This window comes from Magallana gigas, chromosome 3, assembly GCF_963853765.1.
Source record: "Magallana gigas chromosome 3, xbMagGiga1.1, whole genome shotgun sequence".
NCBI classification, from domain to species: domain Eukaryota; kingdom Metazoa; phylum Mollusca; class Bivalvia; order Ostreida; family Ostreidae; genus Magallana; species Magallana gigas.
In genome coordinates, this window is record NC_088855.1 from 36,686,576 (window position 1) to 36,707,879 (window position 21,304).

Sequence of the window (21,304 nt, forward strand, 5' to 3'; positions counted from 1 at the left end):
CAAAAAGTAATGGTAGCTTCGGTCTTATAATGCAAAGTTATTTTCAATATTATAATAAATAACATGTAGCTAGCTTTATCTTAAATTCCTTCAAGCTCGGAAGACAACCTCGGATATGTTTTCCGAGCTTGCCGGAAAGGCCCGAGAAGATACGATTGCTACAAAACAGTACCAATGGTTCCTGAAAATTTTCACCTCGAAATTGAATTTACAGTAGATACATAATGATTAAGGCACAGCCAATGAGCTATGCCATTGCTGATGTGTAGCCCACTCTAGATTCACAATTTTAAATTGAGACCCCACTCCAGCACGATTCCAGTACACCACTGTGCCTTCCTATTGTTAATTAATCGATTCAGAAATTTAAACCAATGTTTTAGAAATCTGCTTCTGTGTTTTATGATTGCTACAGCGCTAGCTCACCAATCTTTTTTAAAAGATAAGCTTGTTACAATATAATGTCCTTCTTTAGACGATGAGATTTATTCAACATATTTGGGGGGGGGGGGTTAAATGTCCTTGTTTCGTTCATCATTAATAAGATTAGTCAAGACCATATTTAAGACCTTGAATCTGGAGACAGGTTATTCCAACCAAATTTCCTCTTGATTTTTATTACAGTTAATTGCATTGCAATATTTCTGGAACCAACAATACGAATAATCAATCAAATGTGTCAGTAGCTAGAAGACAAAAGCTGCTGTTAAAAGATACCAGTTTCATTATATTTTTAATTTCGAGTATAATCTATCACCACCATTATCTAATGGCATATGCAATGTATGTTTGGTGGCGAACCAGTGCACTACGTTAGGAAATATTCTTATTTTATTTCAAAAATGGCTGTAGCTTATTGTTTCAATTTATGCAAAGAATTCACCGATATTTATTTGTAAGTAATTGAACTCTGAAATTTAGCCAAAAATAATCTCTGATTAGGGTTGTATAAGACAAGATGAAATGTTGATTTTTTTTTTCAAGGAATTTATGCTAAGCCTTAATAAAGTTTTTCTTCACCTGGTTCAGTGATATTTTAAGATTTTGTTGGATTAAAAATATTGTATGTTTAGAAATAAATAAATTAGGGCTAAACAAAGGTTGAAATATATGCCCTTTTCAAATAAATAACACAGAATGTTGACCTAAGTTGTGCTGAACAAGAAAAAAAAATTCGGTACTTCCAAGTTATTAATTTTTTTTGTGATCTAAAAACACTACGTTATTTTCATTCATTCGATCTGAATGAAATATGAATCAATTTACTAAAATACTTGCGGAGGCATACTATTCTAAAATAGAGCACGACGAATTTTTTGTAGGAAAACCTTAATCCACTATGTATTAAACCCTGACTACTTTTTGGCATAGTACATGCACAATATAATAATATACAATTATTGCTGTCTTTGGGGTCTTAGCTAACTGAGAAGTACAATATTCACCGAGCCGGAGCCCAGGTGAATATTCATTGCGAGGGTAACACAATCATCGTATTGATCGAAAAAACAGCAATATTTACTTTATTATATGATTCACCGACGAATTGATACAGACATATCAAATTGAGTGTTATAATGCGAATATTTTAATTTGAAGCCAATGACGAACAAACTGAGAAAGGCGATCTTTTCTTGTCAGAACAATCTATTTTAGTCCAATGTAGAGAAAATCAAATGTTATATTGACCTCCTAGGACACGTGCAGGTGAATATAACTTTATAATTTGTTTCTAGATTGTTTGATATCAGACAATATTACACGTATAATTTACATCATCTACAAAAAAAATTAAAATGCGGAGATTTGATGTACATATTGTTTGAAATACACTGAATGAAAATAAGAATTCTATAGTGAATATGAATACATGTATACTGTATTAAAATATGTATAGTAATTATAGCAACAATTATGTAGCCCATATTTGCGCGGTCGATGTCAAAGCATAAACTACTATTTCTTTATTTTAATGCGTTCTTGCAACACCTTGATAATGAAATATATATTTAAAGTTGTTATCATTAGAACCAGAGGGAAAATCTCTATAAGAATCAATTTAAAAAACTGAAATTATCAAGATTTTCAGTTAAGAAGGTTTTTGCTTGGCGTGTCATTTAATGTAAAAACCCAATCGTGTTTTGAACTTGCGATTTGACGCTTTAACATTTTGCGTTAAGCTGACTTCAAAAGTGTGATAGAAAAAGTATAAGATTACAGTTAATTTGATTACTAGTATTTCGAAATAAAGTTTTAGTACATGTACGTCACAATATGGAGGTGTCCCATGCCTGTCAAGTCAGAATCCCAAGACACCTCAGCTTATCATGAAAACATGTTTTGGTGTCAAATTCTTCATTAGCTCCCCTGTTGTTGATTTAACGTTACTGCTTTTTTGAATACTTCAGATATTTGTCCGTTTGTTCCTAGCTAATAGCAAGCAATGGAGGTATACAACAGAAAATTGTAAAATGCTATATATTTTTTTTTTACAAAGATTTATCATATTTTAGTGTTTTGTTTCTCCTCATTTATAAAGATGATATTATTGCTTCAATTTGTTTTATCTTATCATCCGTTTCAGTCTAATTAATAATCCATGTATAATGTGATGAATGACGCCAAGTTTATAACAACATTTATCCTCTCGTGGCGGGATAAATATCGCAAAAAACTTTGATATCCAGTGGTTCATTCAAGGTTTCTGCTTTGGCTCTTTGTTTGTAAAATGCCAGCCTTGTTTTATCCCATATCAAAGTATTTGTTGAACTTTAAGTGTATTTGAATTTGATTGTCCATAAAAAGATACGGAGATATAATAGCTATTATACCATTTAAACGATTACTCATTAAAGAGTTATGGGATTCGTTAACCTTTGGATCTTAAAAAGAAACAATTACATTAAATTAAACTTTAGAAGTGTTGTTAACGCCAGAATCTGACGATTGGTGCTTCCTTTTATCGAAAAGCGAACGAAAGTGTTTGTGAAGTGTGAATATCAACTTTTAAACACGTAAGAAACTGTAGTTCGCAGGTCGTCCATCCGAATTTTTTTCTTTTTTTTTTCAGACCTGGAGCTACAGACTTGCATCTCTCTCTCTCTCTCTCTCTCTCTCTCTCTCCATACAAAAAATTGAATTAACATGACGTTGCTCCCCTCCCACTGTTATGGGACAATGTACACTATTGAATTGAAAACAAGGAAATAAACAGTGAAATTGAAGTGAAAGGTATACCTACACCCCCCCCCCCCCAGATTAGGATTTTCAAAAGTAACCTTTTTTTTTGCTTGTCAAGATTTTGGATGAGTCTCTCCCCTCCCCTCCACTTCAGAAGAATGCGCGTTTGCTCTGAACTCTGAATAAACAATTGACAGGATCTTGGTTCTGTTTAAATCACATCTGTTTTCCTTAAAAAGTTGGCTTCATTGTACTTGTACTAGTATCTGTTTCTATCGCGTTTTGCTGACATACGTTTAAATAGAAAACACTGAACTATCTTTATCAAATTAATTACTTGTGTTACATAAGCAAAAACCTTAACAGATTGGTTTCCATCTTCTGTAACTCAATTAGATGCTAGTTCAGTTCCAGCAGATTCTCAGATTTTATCAGAGCTTTAGATTAAGGTTAGATGTTAAGTACGAAAATGTTCAGCACAAAAGAAATTGTTGGTTTTGATTTGATTTATGTCCCCTTTGTTTCTTTTTTTTCAGCAATAAAATAACCATTTTTTTTTTCATCAAAGACTTTCCTGCGTGTATGTTTTTTCTCTTCTTTGGTATTTTTTAAACGTTAGGGCAAATTCGTCTTATGTCAAATACTTTTCTAATTATTAACATGTGAATCGTACTTTTGAGTCTTGCAACGGAAACGACTTAGACAAACTATTTAAAAATCAACGTCTTTCCAAAAAAAAAAATCCATTTGTAAAATATCTAGTAGATTGTTTACTGTGTCCTAAGCAATTTCATTCATTCTGAGTAGTTTGCGCTGGACCGGAAGTCAATTCATGATTGATTCTAGGCAAACCAAAAGTACGAAATTAAACCAACGTCGTAAGTTTCAGAAGGATTTGTTAAACTGAAGCAGTTTTACGTCAGAATCCAACTGAAGTGTAATAGATAACAGTGGATTGTCAGATGACTTCTGTTTTACCAGATAATCATTACACACTTGAAATTCGCCACTGAGCTGCTAAATGTGAGCGTGTTCAGTAAGGAAGCCATTTCTGGAAATGGAATCCGAAATCTCAATTAACGACGCTTACGCCTTCTTGCATATATGAATTCCCAATAAAAGCTTTTAATAATTTTAAACAAGATTTTGAGTTTTTAAAAAAAAAATTCTTGACAACTTTTTTAACTCAAGCGATTTTACTAGATTGTATTTTTTCTATTCGTTTGTCTATTTTCAAAAAAGTTTGAACACATTCAAAAGTCTTTTAATCCAATTTCAATTACATTTATATAGGCGAGAAATTAATATAAATGAGCTGATAAATCTTAATACCAACAACCAGAAACAAAAGCAAGGAAAACACCCAACCAATAAATACACATAGTTTACGTTATATGCATAATAGGTAATATTATAAAGTAAATTTAAAAGATGGTAATTATATAAACCATCAAACGAATTTTAAAAAAATCATATTCTTTCCATTTTTAACCTTTTCAGAGAAAGTAGTACTGTCACTTTATAAAACTATCTCATATTTTTTTATTGTACCGAAGAAATATCATGCAATTATATTATTATTTGTTTGATTGTGAACGAACGATAACTCAACACATGGTTTCGACACCAACAGTAAATATTTAAACACCATTAGATGGTACAATGTATGAGATATTTTTGCAATTTTTAATCAAAATATGAAACACCTGATACACGAAAGTAAACAATATCACCGAAGATAACGCTAACTGTTTTTTGCAACTTCCAAACCATCGCATCTGAGATTTAATCAAGGTAATTTGTGGTGTTTATTCCGTTGGTAATTTTTTTCCAACATACTGTTATTCAATTACGGCAATAGGTTATTGGATCTTTTAATTACCTTTAATTATGGAGAGCAGAATTTTGTGTGTTACGTAAGATAAAAAATGGATATTGCAGAGACAAATGAATTGTTTAATTGCTGTTAACTATTGTTAAAATAAATCATCAAATCTGCACAGTCAGTGGGTTTCATCGCACTGATGGAACCAATTTAACAGTGTCAGCAAAATTCTTGGAATATATAAGCCAACATATTCATTGAACTCAAAATTATTTGCTTCCTCAAAATTCATAAACCCACAAAATATATTGAACCTCGAAATAAATTGAAACGAAAATAGCCTACCTAAGAAGTTATATTAAAACGATCGAATCTATGCATAGAGCAATAAATGCATATTCATCGAACACTCGCCCACGCAAAAACAAAATGACTGCTCAGTACATGCACTGAAATATGTATGTTATATATTCATTGTACTGTAAAGAAGAATTATGTAATAAATACTTAGTGCCTGATAAACACTAACTTTCACCGGAAACAAGTACGTATGGATGGCGAGGTAAGTGGCATGTAAACAAGATGATGGTTAAACATTGTTGCTTAATGTAAAAAAGTAGATAAAATGATCAATATCTAACATGCACTATATTGATGATGAAACATGATAAAATCATAAATAGGGTTTGAAATGCAAAATGAACTTTAAAGAAATCAAATATGGCCATTATCCGCATTTTACAGATTTTATACAGAGATCAGAGAGACAAATACCGCAATTTTTGTACTATATAATCGCTTCACCACCAACGTATATTAAATCTTTCGGATTCCTACGGCAGCCCGTTTGTGTCAGGTATAAAAAGAACTAACGGTATTCGATATGTCGGAGGCCACTCAAGTATAACCATTCATTTTCTGATATTAATATTGGTTGAACTTTGTGATAAGAACATAAAATAATACAAATTTCATATCAATAGTATGGTATGGTATGGTATGGTATGGTATGGTATGGTATGGTATATTTCAATTGATAGAATGGTAGGGTATGGTATGGTATGGTATGGTATGGTATGGTAGAACATAGTAGAGTAAAGTATAGTATAGTAGTAAGTATAGTATAGTATGGTATGGTATGGTATGGTATGGTATGGTATGGTATGGTATAGTATAGTATAGTATAGTATAGTATAGTATAGTATAGTATAGTATAGTATATTTCAATTAATAGTATAGTTTAGTATTTTAATTTTCATATCAATTGAAATGATGCTTTTTTCTTCGTTCGCTTTTCAGTTTATAAAGTGGTAACCGGTCAAACTCAATAGTTTTATGCATGTAACTATTTCAAAATTAGCTTACACCAAGCGCTAGCGAATGTCTAGCGATTATCACAGTTTATCCGAGACCGAATAAAAACTTCTATCACGGAGCCGATATTTATTTTGTGACTGCCAGATGAGTTTTGATAGCCAGTTAAAAATATTCATTATTGCACAAACTGGCTTTATTGCGTCACGTCTCTCGTAAACCGTGTAGGCGGGTCATGTCCGTTCTACACGATAATAAACTTTTTAAACCAATATCTCTTATTAAAATTTCTCATTTGAAAACAATAACAAAATTGTATTACTGATGCAGACATACAGCTAGACAATTATTTGAAATTATCTTTTAGTAATTCATAGCGACAACAGTAAAACAAGAAGTTGAAGGGGACAGAAAAAATATTAATGATATTGTTATCTGTATGCACTCGATCTTGAGTTCAACGTTGTCTGGACAAAAGAGTCATGGAAGAAAAGATAATCATTCGGGCCTTGCATGTAATTAATGATAATATTAAGGACCTCAAAAATTCAGTCCCAAAACAAACTTAAAACTGCAATTTAAAGACATTAAGGACGTTTTACAACATTAAGTGGCAATATTAGACTGAAATATAGAACCTTGGTTAAAATAAAATGTCGAGGTCAATTAATACCTCAAAATAGATCAGCCTTTATATAAAAGTCAAATGAGTCTTGACTAATCTTATCCCAGAAGACAACAATCAGTATTCATTTTGCATATTAATTTACAATTATTGCGGTTTTGAGGTCAATTCGATGATTAAGCTACTCGAGACATTATTTACTGAGCCGAAAGCGAGGTGATTATTTTACTTCGAGGGTAGCTTATTCATCGTAATGACCTAAAAAAACCAACAATAATTGTTTTATTAAATGATTCAGCGACAAATAGATAAATACATATCAAATTGAGTGTTATTACCGTATTCCTTGGAAGACGGTATAAAGAGTTGAAATAATTTACAGTCTTCAGGTTGGCACTTCCTTTCCTTTGTGATTGGTTGAAAATACAAGATGTGAACATTTACATTTATTTCATTGGTTGAAATACTGTTCGGCGCAAGGGAAATAATTTTCTGATGATCTTTTTCACGTACGACTTAACAAATTTCGTAGATTTCAAATCTTAAAAAGTGAGAAAACGAAAAAGCAATACGAATTGCTATGAATGAAATTCAGCCTTTAGTTTTCAGGTGAAACTAGTTGAAAGTAACATTCTATAATATCTATTCAGTATTGAAATTATTTGGTTTTTTTTTTAGAATTATTTATTCAAATATTTATACAAAAATGTAAAAAAAAATAAAATGATGCGGTATGCCTTATATCGGTAAAGTTATTTGCACCTCAGATAGATAAATGCAGTGGTATAACTTTGATTTTATCAAAATAATACGAGTCTACGACCCTACCTAAGATCTCTTTCACCCTATAGTCGATCTCAACTTACAAGCTCGGGTACGCAGTTCTCGATTTTAGACACGCAGGCTTAAACGACACATGCCACAAAAATGTTTGGATAAATCCACTCGCCATGCTATGTAGAGGAAGGTGACATTTATATAAAAAAGAGTTAAACTTACTTTGATTACTAAGTGCTGTTTAGGGTTTGTTCTTAAGACGGTAAGCTTTTTTAAAAAACTAAACTTGTCAAGCAAAGAGAACCTCATCATCGTTTAGTTTGATGCCATAGCCGAACACATTGAGAAACGCGATATTTCATTGGACGCATTAATAATAATAACCAATCGAAGCATTTTGGAAATTCCCGATCTTTTCTCAGTCAAATTTAGAAAAAAAAATAGAATGTTATATTGACCTTTTAGATCAAGTGCATCTGAATATTTTGAAGTACATGTCATACACCTACAAAATGTAAATATATTTGGAATAATGTTTGTTTTGCAGAATTTAGTTGTTGAGTCACCTTGACCTAAGATAAGTAATATAATTTATACAATAGTAAAAGATTTTTATAAATAATCTTGGTTGAAAGTACTTTTCTTAGTAATAAAGTTACGAGGGTCAATCAAAAAATACGAACACAATGTGGCTGTCTATCATATATTTTTAATGAGAGTCATACTTAACAGATTAATCTGGGCACCAACACTTATGTTATTGATATGCGAAGTTTTAGTCCATTTGATGAAACGGTATTTTTGTTACCCCTTTTCAAAAACAACATGTTTTGTCACCACGGCGCGTAGGTTTCGGCGAAATTGTCGTTTTGAAAAAACAAACAAATCCGGATTTGTAAAAGTCGTCCCGGTTCGGGTTTTCATTTAGCAACATAATTCTACATCCTATATAAAGAAAAGCATGCTCAAAAACAGCATCGAAGTATTCATTATTCGTAATACGAAGAAAATGAGATTCTACGCTAGTATCAAAGTAAAAAAAAACATTTAAAAACGAAAAAGGATGGATCAAAACATGATCGAAGTTGACAGTAAACATCTTATTTCATGATGTCGGTTGTCAAGTCAGAGAGCCTGAACCATCCTCAGATGCTGAACCAACTTTCGCCCAAAAACGAGGTTTGTTGTATATATTTTTTAAATCCATCAACAACTGAAATTCATATTACTACCCATCTTATTAAAAAAAAACCAAAATGTGTACTTTGAAGTCACGATTTTTGCATTTTTTTTAAGATGGAAAAAGCTTAAGCAACTTCTTACTGTACCAACACTGAGAAAGCCAAAGAAGAAATATGATTGAGCCCCAGCATTATATGCATTAAGTCAGCATAATTTACTGATTAGAGTTCTCACATGATAAAGACTGCAAATCCCTAACATTTGAAATATATCTACATTTTTAAAAAACAAAAAATAATAAGTAATAATAATAGGAAAGAAGAAGTGGAATACACTTGAAGGGTGGCAGTTATTTCAAGAACACTGTCTTAAGCTCTTAGTAGGAGGTACAGTGAATTGGACAACACAGCTCTGATGTGATAAATTGTAAAATGTGTCATTATGAAAATGTATTAAATAATGTCATTACTTTGATTGTAGATAACTTGCGAGTCACATATGTTGAGCAACTTTTTCCACAAAAGGAAATTTGAAGTTTTCCTTTGGTTTGCTACGTTTATGGTGATGAAAAATCATTGGATGTACCACTTGATGTGCTTTGCAAGTCACTCCACTTCTCGTCTAGTATACATGATGTACTCACAGAAAGGAAAAAAAACCAAATTACACAAAAGTATTTGCTTGGAAAATGCAAGAATTAACATGGACTGAATCCTACCATATGTATTATATGACAATGTTGATGTATTGGTAACTGAATGGGTGACTTTCAATAAATACACATTTGTTTGTTTATTTTTTTCCTCCCTCCCTCGTAGGTTTTAAATTTTCATGTGACGTTAAACGTAGAATTGATTTTAAACAGCCTTACAATTTAAAATGGCACTGAACCACTTAACATCTTACTTGCACACATCTGTTCGAGAATTATAAGTTAGTTCTTCAAAGTTTTCATTTTCTAACCGTGTATCTCTTAGTTTATAGCAAGGATAACCCTAGAAGTCGGTTGACGTTACTTATTTTTTATTTGACCAAATATTTACAGATATTCTACTCTCTTTCGGACTGTTTTATATTAAAAATACAATTATCACCACCCCCACAAAATTTATTACAGTTAAACACAAACTTGCAAATAACTGTTGACTTATTTTTTGCACAATTGAGCATTTTCACAGCTTGTGTCGGCTTTTTCCTGGGTTAAATCCATTTTGTTTGTACCTTTCGTTGCGTCGTGACGTCCGGCGACGTCGATGTTTTTAGTCAATTTTAAAGAGGACTATCTGTCTTTATAGTTACTAATATCTGTTCGACAAAACAATATATCCTGTCATTGTTTGGAACTTAGAATACCAAGACACAACTTAATTTGAGGTTTCAATATCATTTGTTTTTAAGCCCAATCTATAGAGATATTACTTTCAACATTATATGGATTATTGTTAACATTACACAAATTTTGACCGTGCGCCGTGACCTCATTTTTGCAGGATTAGATTCTAAATAATTCTTAGAAATAAAGGAATCTATTAACTTTTTTTTCTTGGAAATTGTGTGAAACTGTTGCTAAATAATGTCTACCAAATTTAGTAATGATATGACGTTAAGTAACATAGCTATGACAAAAGTCTTCGTATTTTTTTATTGACCCTCGTATGTTTTGTTTTTCTATTTTACAACATTTGCAATCATTGGTAACACTAGGGCCCTTGACACAATCTTGGGGCTTTTTTAAAGGATCATTCTGATTATTTTACACAATCGAAGTTGTGATTTTGGATGCAATTGCAATTGGATTTCAATTTATTTATTTTTATATATCTGTCTACAACAGTATATACTTGTTGACCAAGTCTTTTCTACGTTCTGTGAGGTCCACGGTTAACAATCGCAATCAATAAAGAGCTGGTAAAACAAAGATCTTGCTTGCAAACACCATTCCCTAGTGTTTTTCTCTCTCTCTCTCTCTTTCTCTCTCTCTCTCTCTCGTACGATAGAAGATAACAGTTTAATCGTCTGTCCATCTAGTGAGAATTCTCGAAATAGATACATGTACTCAAAACACTAGATTTTAATATCAATTATATGTTAGAGTCAAAGGTTTGTATAACAATCTGACCCCGCGTAGTCACCTATTTCCGTTTTATTTTATACATGGACACACCCAGATGTAAAACCCAAAGAGACACTAAAAGTTGGTAGTTGTGGGTAACCATTGCCATGGTACCGTGGCTAAAAATGGAAAAATAGCAAAACTTACGAATTTGAAGACATATTACCAGGTTTTGCTCACTAACATTAAACTATCAAAGACATACACTAACATCTGTTATCATGGAAACAATTAAACATTTTTGAAACCGTTTTTAATATGGCTTTTTTTAAAGTCGAAATGAGAAACTATTAAATTTTTACATCCCTATTAATGTCCATGCAATATACATTTTAAATATGAAAATTGGTAACCGTTGCTGTGGTAAATATGGCCAAGAAATAGGAAAAACTGAAAAATTGAAGGTGATTTTGATATGATGCAATTTCTTTTAGAATTTTAGCCATTTTTTCTGTTGAAGCAGGTGAAAATATTCCTAATTTTTTCCTTATTTACTACAGAAAGCTTTGTTATGCAACTGAAAAGTGTTGTTACTATGGAAATTATTTGCATAGAAAAATACGCAGATATTTTCATTATTTTTTAAGTCCATAGCAACGGCAATTATTTTTGGAAATTCCAGATTTTTTTCAGGTTTCTTTAGAGTTCATGACATACTGGATATTTGCTTACCAATTGATATCAAATACTTATACTTTTTATGAGAATTATACCTATTCAAAAAAGACTCAAAATATTAGAATTAACATTATTTTTCAGCTCTTTACCACAACAACTGTTCTCAATTTTATTTATAAATTCCTTATTGCACAGTAACTTAAATGTTTTTCTTTCTCTTGAAAAATTACAATTTTTTCACAATATATTCTACCCTGGAACCCCAAAATTGTTGTCATTGTTATTCTCAAATAAGCATAAAATACCATTTTACATCTTTACCCTTTGCTACCATGGCAACGGAACAACATAACAACAAATAAATGTTGTCGACTGTTTTACTCATCAAAATCTATCAAACCATTAAGTATGAAGAAAATCAGTGACTATAAGTTGCCACCGATTAATAAATCTTACATCAAATTGATCTTATACACTTCTTCATTTATCTATGTTTGGTCTGAAAAGGATTACTCATTATAGACTATGATTAATGAATAATTTGCAGGGTTTCCGCTCTCTGTATTCAATAACCGCTATTTTATTCCGCTTGGGATTCCGAGGATTTCAATTTTTTACACCAAAAATAAACAGAAAGTCTGATGAATCTTTGTCTCTATGCAGACACCAAAAGCATGAATATTTCGACGGATTTAGTATCTTAGAGCATTCGGCACTATATTCGCTAAAAATATCACCATTGGAGATCATGCTCTGTTATCTGCGAGTGTCCAATCCGTGATTGAACAAATCCAACCGATGTATTCTAAATTACAAAGCAGAACAACATTCTAGTGGTCAATTTAAATTCTTAATTAACATTTTTCAATTTCCGGTTTCCGAATTTCCGCTCTAGCCCTAGCCCATCTAAAGTATCATTTTTTAATTAAGCATACTTGTTCTGTCATCACCAATCAGACTGTAATAAAACGGTAAAAACCTCTTCCATGCCTGCACTATAACCTTTTATTTAACATGCTAATTATATCATTTGTCATATTTGTACTCTTGAAAATGATTGTACTGATTGGCAGTGCAAATTCGAAACAAGTTCAATTCTTCGGTGGAAGTCACAAAACCATTACATATTTACATACTTGTATTCAGTATGGAGGTCAATGTCAGATCTGTATCTAGTTCTACGGACTAAGTACACTGTATATGCTGTAACAGAGCAAATATACTCTTTGACATTTGTCGAACCTAATAACAACATCCCAAAGACATAAAAGGTAGCAGAATGCAACGTTGATATCTGTATGATATTACAAAAAACAACAACAAATCGCACTCAGTCTGGTTTGAAGTTGGGATCTAAAAGCGGACACCGTTGTGTTGATACAGAATGAAGGAGATCAAACAACCTCAAATGCGTCAGGACAATTTAATTTAGCTTATCAGAGACCAAACAGTGTCCTCCTCATGACTTGTATTGATAAAGGCTATTCATTAATATTGGGTTTTTAGAGCCCAGAAACTATTTTATGTGGTGCTATACATTGTTCACAGCATTAAAATACCGTGGTTTCCTCTTGAACAATGTTTAAGGTTTGCTGACGCGTATGGCGGATTTCTGACTCAATGGTCGTTCGCAATCTGAACCATTAAAGCCGTCAGTCCTTGAGTCCACGTACGTCAGTCTAAGAACTCTGATGGTTCAGTCTGACAGTTCTAGAAGTAGACAAGCTGAAACCGCCCGGATAATGATTGTAAACCTACACCGGTTCCATATAACGCATTGCCTTTCAGAAATCCGTTTTATTATTTGCATTCTGTCACCAATAATGAAAATAATTGCAGCTCAATCACTTACTGGTATTATTAAACCTTTCCTATGACAGGAAAACGTTTTGTAATCTTCCTGAGGTAGGACGTAATTGTCAATGGAAACATATTACTTTCATTGTAATATTGATAAGAAGATTTGCAGTTCGTGCATTTAGTATATAATGTCAAGTTGTTTATCGAGAAATGTATAGGCTAGATGATACATGTAGATACTAGAACTTGTATTAAGCAGGCGTATTTGGAGTTCCATGTCACTGCAGTACTAACTGCTATGAGAGTTGAAGCTTATGCTTGATCCTGGCTTATTAGTATATCTTACATGCTTATTTGCCAAAATTTCAAAAGAATTAATGCTCATAATATCTTTTTATATTTCCGGCTTTTTATTAAGAAGCACCATATCGCTCACAGGAATTCAACTCGTTACTTGGACCAAAAACGCCAAAGAACTTTAAAGAACAAAATCATAGTTTCCATCGTTTTGGTCCGTCCCCATTCGCCGATTGTGGTCCCGATTCTCAGCCCATGGGTAACAGCAAGACAAATTAACTTGATAAGCTTGCTTCCACTTCAGATTTACATGTCATTGCCTCTGCGTTCTTTATTAAAAATTGATTTCAGTTACTTAGTACATGCATTTCTACATTAATCTTTGAACCCCAAAATAGGGTCCTCACAGTCCCCAAGATTCATGTATGAGCACAAGATCCGCAGGTTTTGATACAATATTGTTCTTAAAAGGAATATCAACTATTAATATTTTTGTTAGTGTGTCTCTCTTTCATTTGAACAACTTAAAAGCTGGTATTCAAAGGATGGTTGTGCAAAGGTTGGCTAAAATTTACATCGTGGTTCTAAAAAAGTAGAACATATCTCAAAAAGACAAACAGGCATACTATCTCTCAGCTAAGAAAAATTAAAATTCCCGTTTTCGCTGGGTTTTTTTTTTGGGGGGGGGGGGGTCTTATTTCTTTTTATTTATACACTTTCAAAATAACTTTTGTAAAATGACCTTTTGGTCACCTTCGAAACAAAGCCGTCATTTGCAGTACTCATATTATTAGCATAAAGACTTTTTTTTTTAAATTACAGCCAAAGATCACATCTATTTCAATTACAGAGACAGCTAATTTAAGATACTAGAAGTTCCAGCCATAGGATTTCCACCTCAATGCTTTTCTTTATTTAAAAGATAATTTGATTAAATTTCAATTAGAAAAGGGTATCTAATGGCGATTTTTGTAATTATAATGAAATAAGGCTTGGGAGGATGGAAAGTAAATTAGAATGTCTGGTGATAAAACATATAGAGTAGGAGTATCGGGTGACAGATAGAAGGCGTCGGCGGAAGGCAATCACAGACAGGAAATTGCTCATCCACAATCCAGCTGTCGTGGTCAGAAAGCTTTGTCGTACAGTTAAGCACAAGGGCGACAGTAGAAAGGGGCAAGTTTTATGAGGCGTGAGATAATTCGAACCGAACAGTAAAATCTCTCTTTGGTTATAACTTTCCTGGCTTTGCTGTTCAAATGAATATGATTGGACAGGTCTAACACCGTTTTTGGACAACTGTAATACTGTTTATCCCGTTATTTTCGCGATGATCCAATATTCGTTTTTGCGATAACTTTTGAACCGTAAAGGATGCATTGCGCAGAAATAATGTCCGATATTGTACGCTATATATTAGAAAATTTCTCAAACAATGACTTGCGCAAATGAAGAATGTTATTTTTTAATTTCAGTTTCGTAAAATTTTGACACATGAAAAAAAATTACAGGTATACTATATTGACAGCAATTTAAATCGTCTTTAGTTACGAATTGCAAGCAAACATAAAGGAATTGGACTGTAAATTATGTTAACAGTCCTCAATTTAATCTCATCAAAATTAGGAACTGAAAACTCCAGATTATTCCGCCAAAAAAAAATATCTAGTTGAAAAATCATTGCATTTATTATTGATCCCTCATCTTTGATTTTAAAGGATGTAAGTTAAAATATTAAGCATTGTTTTTTATATTATTTTACATGTATATAATTTGTATACTAGTAGTTTATGATAAAGTTTACCGTCATTTTTGGGAGTTGATTTTAATCAACTCTCCTATGCAGTCACGCTGGCAAACCGAAAGTGAAACAGTGTTTGGACCTAAGCACAAATCATCACCGCTGACAAGTCTTAGTTCTTGAATATAATACAAAAATTCGATGTAATGTATGCTGAAGCATTGTTTTTCGAGGAAACTTATCTATAAACACTTTGAAAATAGTAAGATTTTATATAATACGAACAATTTAGATATTTATGTACTCTCATGTATTCCTACGCCAGAGTTTAATATAGTCTCGTTCAACCAAAAGCTCGACTGTCTCCGTAAATCTCCGACAAACAGAGAGACTCTCTTGCTTGTCGGAGATAAACGGAGACAGCTGAGCGTCTGGTTGAACGAGACTGGAGTTCAATATCAACAGTGCTTGGATCCATACAATTTTTAGAATTGTTTCGATTTCTAATACATAGTTTGATATCTATCTTTAAATATTACACAACATAATTCATATTGTAAATTCTTGTCTGAAAAGTCTAATTAAAATTCATGTTATAAAAAAGTGCGTAATTTAAATACAGACTATAGAAACTAGTTGCCCTGCAAGAAATAAATGATAATCGATAAAATCAACTCCTGTCAGTACTTCAGTACTTTGATTTTATTAAATGACCATTTTCGACTTAGCTATGTGTTTAATTTCATCATTTTAAAATCAATAAAGCACAAACATTCAGAAAAACGAGTAGACACCCCCCCCCCCAAAAAAAAAATAAAAAAAACAAAAACAAAAACAAAAACTTGTTTGTAAGTTCTACTGGAAATTCACGAAAACGTGGCTGCATACTGACGTAAAACAGGGAATAAATTTGCTGCATATTGATTATATAAAAGTATAAAGAATTTACTACCTCGCCCAAAATGGAAAAAAAAACCAGTAATCGAAATTGGGTTTATGTTAGGAAATCTTATTAACTCTGACTATACAATAGGCGTTATATTCAATGACAAAGATTCAAACCACCAGGAGTTTTATTTGCAGTCTAATAACAAGTATTGTTCAATCAAATGCTTTCTATTAGTATATATCGCTCACGATCATTGCATTTTTTTTGGAATACGTGTAATTGTGTCCATTGAATGATACAAAGTAAGTACATTTAGGTTACTCCTGGGGCATACAGAATCTTGGTTTGCTAACTAGGTTATTCAGAGTTATTTTGTTTTTTCATTAGAACACCCCTGGCTTATTGTTAGTATATCAAGTTCTCAAGATAAGAAAAAGATCTAGAGAACTCTTAGTTGAGTCGATTATCATTTCATGAAATTTTCATTTCATAAAAGCAACCGGTTTTAGTAATGAAATTAAAATTTATTATAAACAAGTAAATTAAACTACATGTATATCAATTGCAAGCATGAGTACGTGTTGTTTTGTCGATTTGTATTTGATTGCAAAGAATGAGTATACTCGATCAAGCGGTTTTTTTTTCTTACGTTGTTAGTGCAAAGGATTGGAAACACGATATCCATTCTATAGTTTAAGGTTTTTAAGAGGATGTGGCTCATCTTAAGAACGAACAAACACTTGACTGTTCATTGATATGAAAACGAGATATCATGCTGAAATGGTTTTCCGGCGTCATAATTAAAAATGCACTGAATTTCAAGTTTATCACTACTGATGTTTCTGTTATACAAGAAAATGAGAAGACTACAGATGTGTTTCTACACGAGCATCAATCATGCGTAATGGCCTTTGCATTTCCAGGAGCCTTTTGACGAATGTTGCACATCATGTGAAGTTTACGTTCGATTTGTTTTCTCGTTTAAAACGTGAAACTCATTAGATAGTTGGCAAAAAGCTTAGGATTTCTTTTCAATAAACCTCACTAAGATAATTGTTTTCATTTTTCAAAATAAAAAAACAACATTTAATTCGTTCATTCTGTCTATATCGCTTGCCATTCAAGAGACAAATTTGAAATTAAAGCGGGGGCGAACGTCAGCTTTTATCCTACGTGCGGAAAACTGACGTTCAGAACAAATGAGCGGTAATAAAAGATTTCCCTGTGGTTCTTTGTTGAGCATTAAGGTGCATTTTTAGGAGCCGTTGCTTGCGTAATTGATTTTAGCAGTAATTCATGATGTCACCCACCCCACATTCCCACAGGCCACTGCGCTAATCCGTGCATTGGTGGCATTTTTATTTCCACATAAACAATCTCATGTAAAAAAAACATTTAACACAAACGTTGCCTTCATTATGAACTTACAGGTATATTTGTTCCCAATTAGTTAACACATATGTGATTACAATATTTGCAAACAGATTTATGCATTCCAGATACACATTTCAGTGCATAATCTAAGAGCTGAAAAAACGATTGATTGACACCAATTAAGAGTTTCTGATAAGAAATGGATGTTAAGTATTCATAACAGGTAAGTATTCATGATTTCCTACCAAGGACACCATTCCACTTAACATTAACAGTGGAATGTAAAGCTACCAAAACATTTGCTTTTAGGGTTTCTTAGCGGATCAAAAGTTATACCATCCCCAATTTTCTTAACAATTTTGATAAGTCTCACCTGCATTCTAGCCGCTGCCCCGCGGTTTCTGGGTTGTAGGGACCGGTGTTCCGTGCTCCTTGGGGCCCCGTCCTTCAGCAACAACCGGATCATGAAGAAATAAAGAACGGACGATAGGACGAGGGGAACAACATAGAAAACAACAAAATCAAACACATAGTAAATCCCGTAGTAGTAGCGCTCCAAAGTATATGTACAGCTCTGAACCACGGTACCATTCCGGGTGTGGGGGACTACTTTGGCTAAAGCCAGCCACGGAGAGCAATATAAAATAGCCAGAGTCCACAACACAAAAAGTATCCTCCTTGCACGACTGACCGTACAAATTGTTTGAGCTTTTAAGGAATGACATATTCCTATGTATCGTTCAACGGTAAAGGCACCTATTGAAAGGGAGGACACATTGGCGCCCAAATATCCCAAGAAAACGCACAACGTGCACATAAAAGATCCGTAAGGCCAATCTTCCGCACGGAGAAGGGGCTCGGGAATTGTGGGAAGGTTTGAGGAGATGAGGAGGATGCAGTCAGCCACACAGAGGCTAAGAAGGTAACAGTTTGTGGGGGTCTGGAGACTTCTTCTCTTCAGTATCACAGTTATGACCAAAATATTACCAGCAAAGCCAATGATGAATATCACCAGGGGCAGCCCCACGGCCATGACCGTATATTCCAATGAGGGCCCCGCCCGAGTGTCCAAAGTGACATTTTCGGAGCTCTCGTCCATCCGCATTTAAGTTGGGGAAGAATATTTTTTTCTGATATAGCCGCGATGTTTGGCAGTGAACAAAGTTTTCAATAATTTCGCCTATTACGGATCAGTGACTGATTTGCAGATAAATTTCCCTGGAGAACTTTGGCATTTTCCGAGCTTCCCTTACCAACGATTCCCGGTATTCCTTCAAGTAGCAAGCAAATTCTGATTATAAGTAGCTTTAAGCATCTTAATTTTTACTCTCCATCGCTTACCACGCTAAACCTAAATGCAGGATATAACCGATCAGCACCGCGCGCTCAGTAACACAATATCGCCTCCTTCACTGTTTCTTAGCTTTAATAAGTAATTGATTTAGCGAATGTTTTAGATATGCAAAACGATTCCGAATAAATTACATCATTAATGACTGATTTACCATTCGCAACCAGTGATAGATAGAAATCTGTCGCATACTTGTCGGGAATGGGAAAGCTTAACGTTTTCTTTTTCTCTTTCTAAACACGGAGAAAACTACATCAATAGCATCTTGTATTGACCGTTTTTGTTTAAATATCTCATTAGAATCGCTATATGATGCATCGGAATGTCAATGCTGTCATAATCTTCAAAAATATCAACCATCAGACACGTTAAATAGATGCCCTTTGAAAATTGTCCAATCTTTTTTGCGTACAGGTGATGTCATTTTAAAAAAAAACATTTTACATGAATAATTTACGATGGAAATTTTTTGAACATCATTGTTTATACATATATTATCTGACAATATTAGTGTTATTCCATGTATGCAATCAGCGTAATTAGTTTTACCGAACAGTGCAGCCTATTGTTTGAATAATTTATGTGGTTGTTTTTAACAAGAGACAAATTGCGCTCACAAAGTTGTTTAGGCAGTTTGAAATATTAACTCAGAGAGAGACAGAGAGACAGAAAGACAGACAGACAGACACATGCACCAATTTTAATGGAGTCAGGGGGTTCGGACTCCTCCTGGAGAAAAAAAAATCACACAGTACAGTTACAAAATCATTCTGTAGGCCCAACCCCACCCACCCGAAAACAAAATTACCCCTCAGACGACTACTTCCACCCAGTAAACTGAAGAAAAAAATCTGGACCTGCGCATGAAAATCAATCAATCATGAAGTCCATCAATACCAAATCAGCAGGCACGTAGCATCGGGGGGGGGGGGGGGGGGGGGGGGGGGGGCAGGGGGGCCCACTTTTTCTCGCAGCAACAATTTTTTTAAAATTTACATATAAAAAATGGAATTATCATGGAGTTGCCCACCCCCCCCCCCCACTTTTTTGGGAGTATGTAAAAAATTGTTATGAAAATAAGGAAATGAGGAGTGAAATTGAAGGTAAAAATTGATATGAAAATAAGGAAATGAGGAGTGAAATTGAAGGTATATTATACGCCAGCCCCCCCCCCCCCCCCCCCCCCCCGGATTAGGATTTTGAAGATTTTGGGAAACTTAAAATTTGTCTTTTTGGGGGGGGGGGGGCTTGTCAAGACTTTTTGGATGAGTCTGCCCCCCCCCCCCCCTTCCAAAAACGATGCTACGTGCCTGGTCAGGGAATGTTCGGCAGAGTTTTTGGATCTTTGAAGACGATCAAAATTAATCAATCATTAACGAGTAAGCCCGCGGAAATGTCGTCAAAAAAGGATGTATTGTTGCGGCTGTTTATTTCATCTCCATTCATCACTTGCTGCTTTCTGGGCGACATTTCATTATACTCAGTTTTCGTATCCTTTGGAGGTTTTAGACTTCAAAGGTAAATTAAGATTGGAGATTTTTTGTATGAAGTTCCTTGCAAAAATTTCGCTAAATCGATTTTATTGACATAAATCGTATCGATGTCGTGACTAAACCCACGATTGTCTGGGCTTAGAGCAGACTCGCGGGGCTCAATGTCTGTTCTGTTGGTTTGTCAGTGGCTCCTCTGTGTATTTCAATTTGTTTTCTTTTGAAGCTCTAAGAAAAATAAATACTTTTTACATTTTTGGTAATTAATTCAAAACTCACTGGATATAAATGTCCTGTAGTTTGTTTATTTTAAACAGCCCAATTGTCGCAACATTAAAATCAACCTACTTCATACATGTATTCAATAACGATAGTCAGATAGCACGTAGACTATTTTACTTGCTCTCAACGTAAGCAAACTATTCAAATGAGGGGTGCTTTCTTGTTGCAAAACCAGGAGGATAATTGGTATGCTCAGCTGTAAAACGGTTTAACCAGTGCTCTAACGTATCAATATGCCGTGAAGTACTGGGGACGTGGATGCTTCCATGTGATAATTAAATTCTTACACCAAATGTGATTTTCATTTCGAAACACTTCAGGTGAAGATAACTTGTGTGACACCTCAATTATCTATAAAATTCGCATATATATATAACCCTCCCTTTCACCCTCAAATAGAAAAGTTTGTGACCATGACCTCGACTTTTTAAAGATTTCCTTGAGCA

The 21,304-nt window shown here is 33.7% G+C and overlaps 1 protein-coding gene across 6 annotated transcripts in view; it reads right to left on the reverse strand.

The window, feature by feature from the left end:
- Positions 1–19,259, reverse strand: part of LOC105343141 (thyrotropin-releasing hormone receptor) — a 34,223-nt gene extending 14,964 nt beyond the window's left edge. For 2 of the 6 annotated variants that reach the window (XM_020073288.3, XM_011450358.4), the window contains exon 1: positions 18,109–19,254. In XM_020073288.3, coding sequence (XP_019928847.2) covers positions 18,109–18,840 — 732 coding nt within the window. In that variant the 5' untranslated portion in view covers positions 18,841–19,254. Of the gene's footprint in view, positions 1–18,108 lie in introns of all 6 variants that reach the window. The other 4 variants (XM_011450364.4, XM_011450360.4, XM_011450362.4 and 1 more) reach the window with 4 other exon arrangements.
- Positions 19,260–21,304: the final 2,045 nt, after the last annotated feature.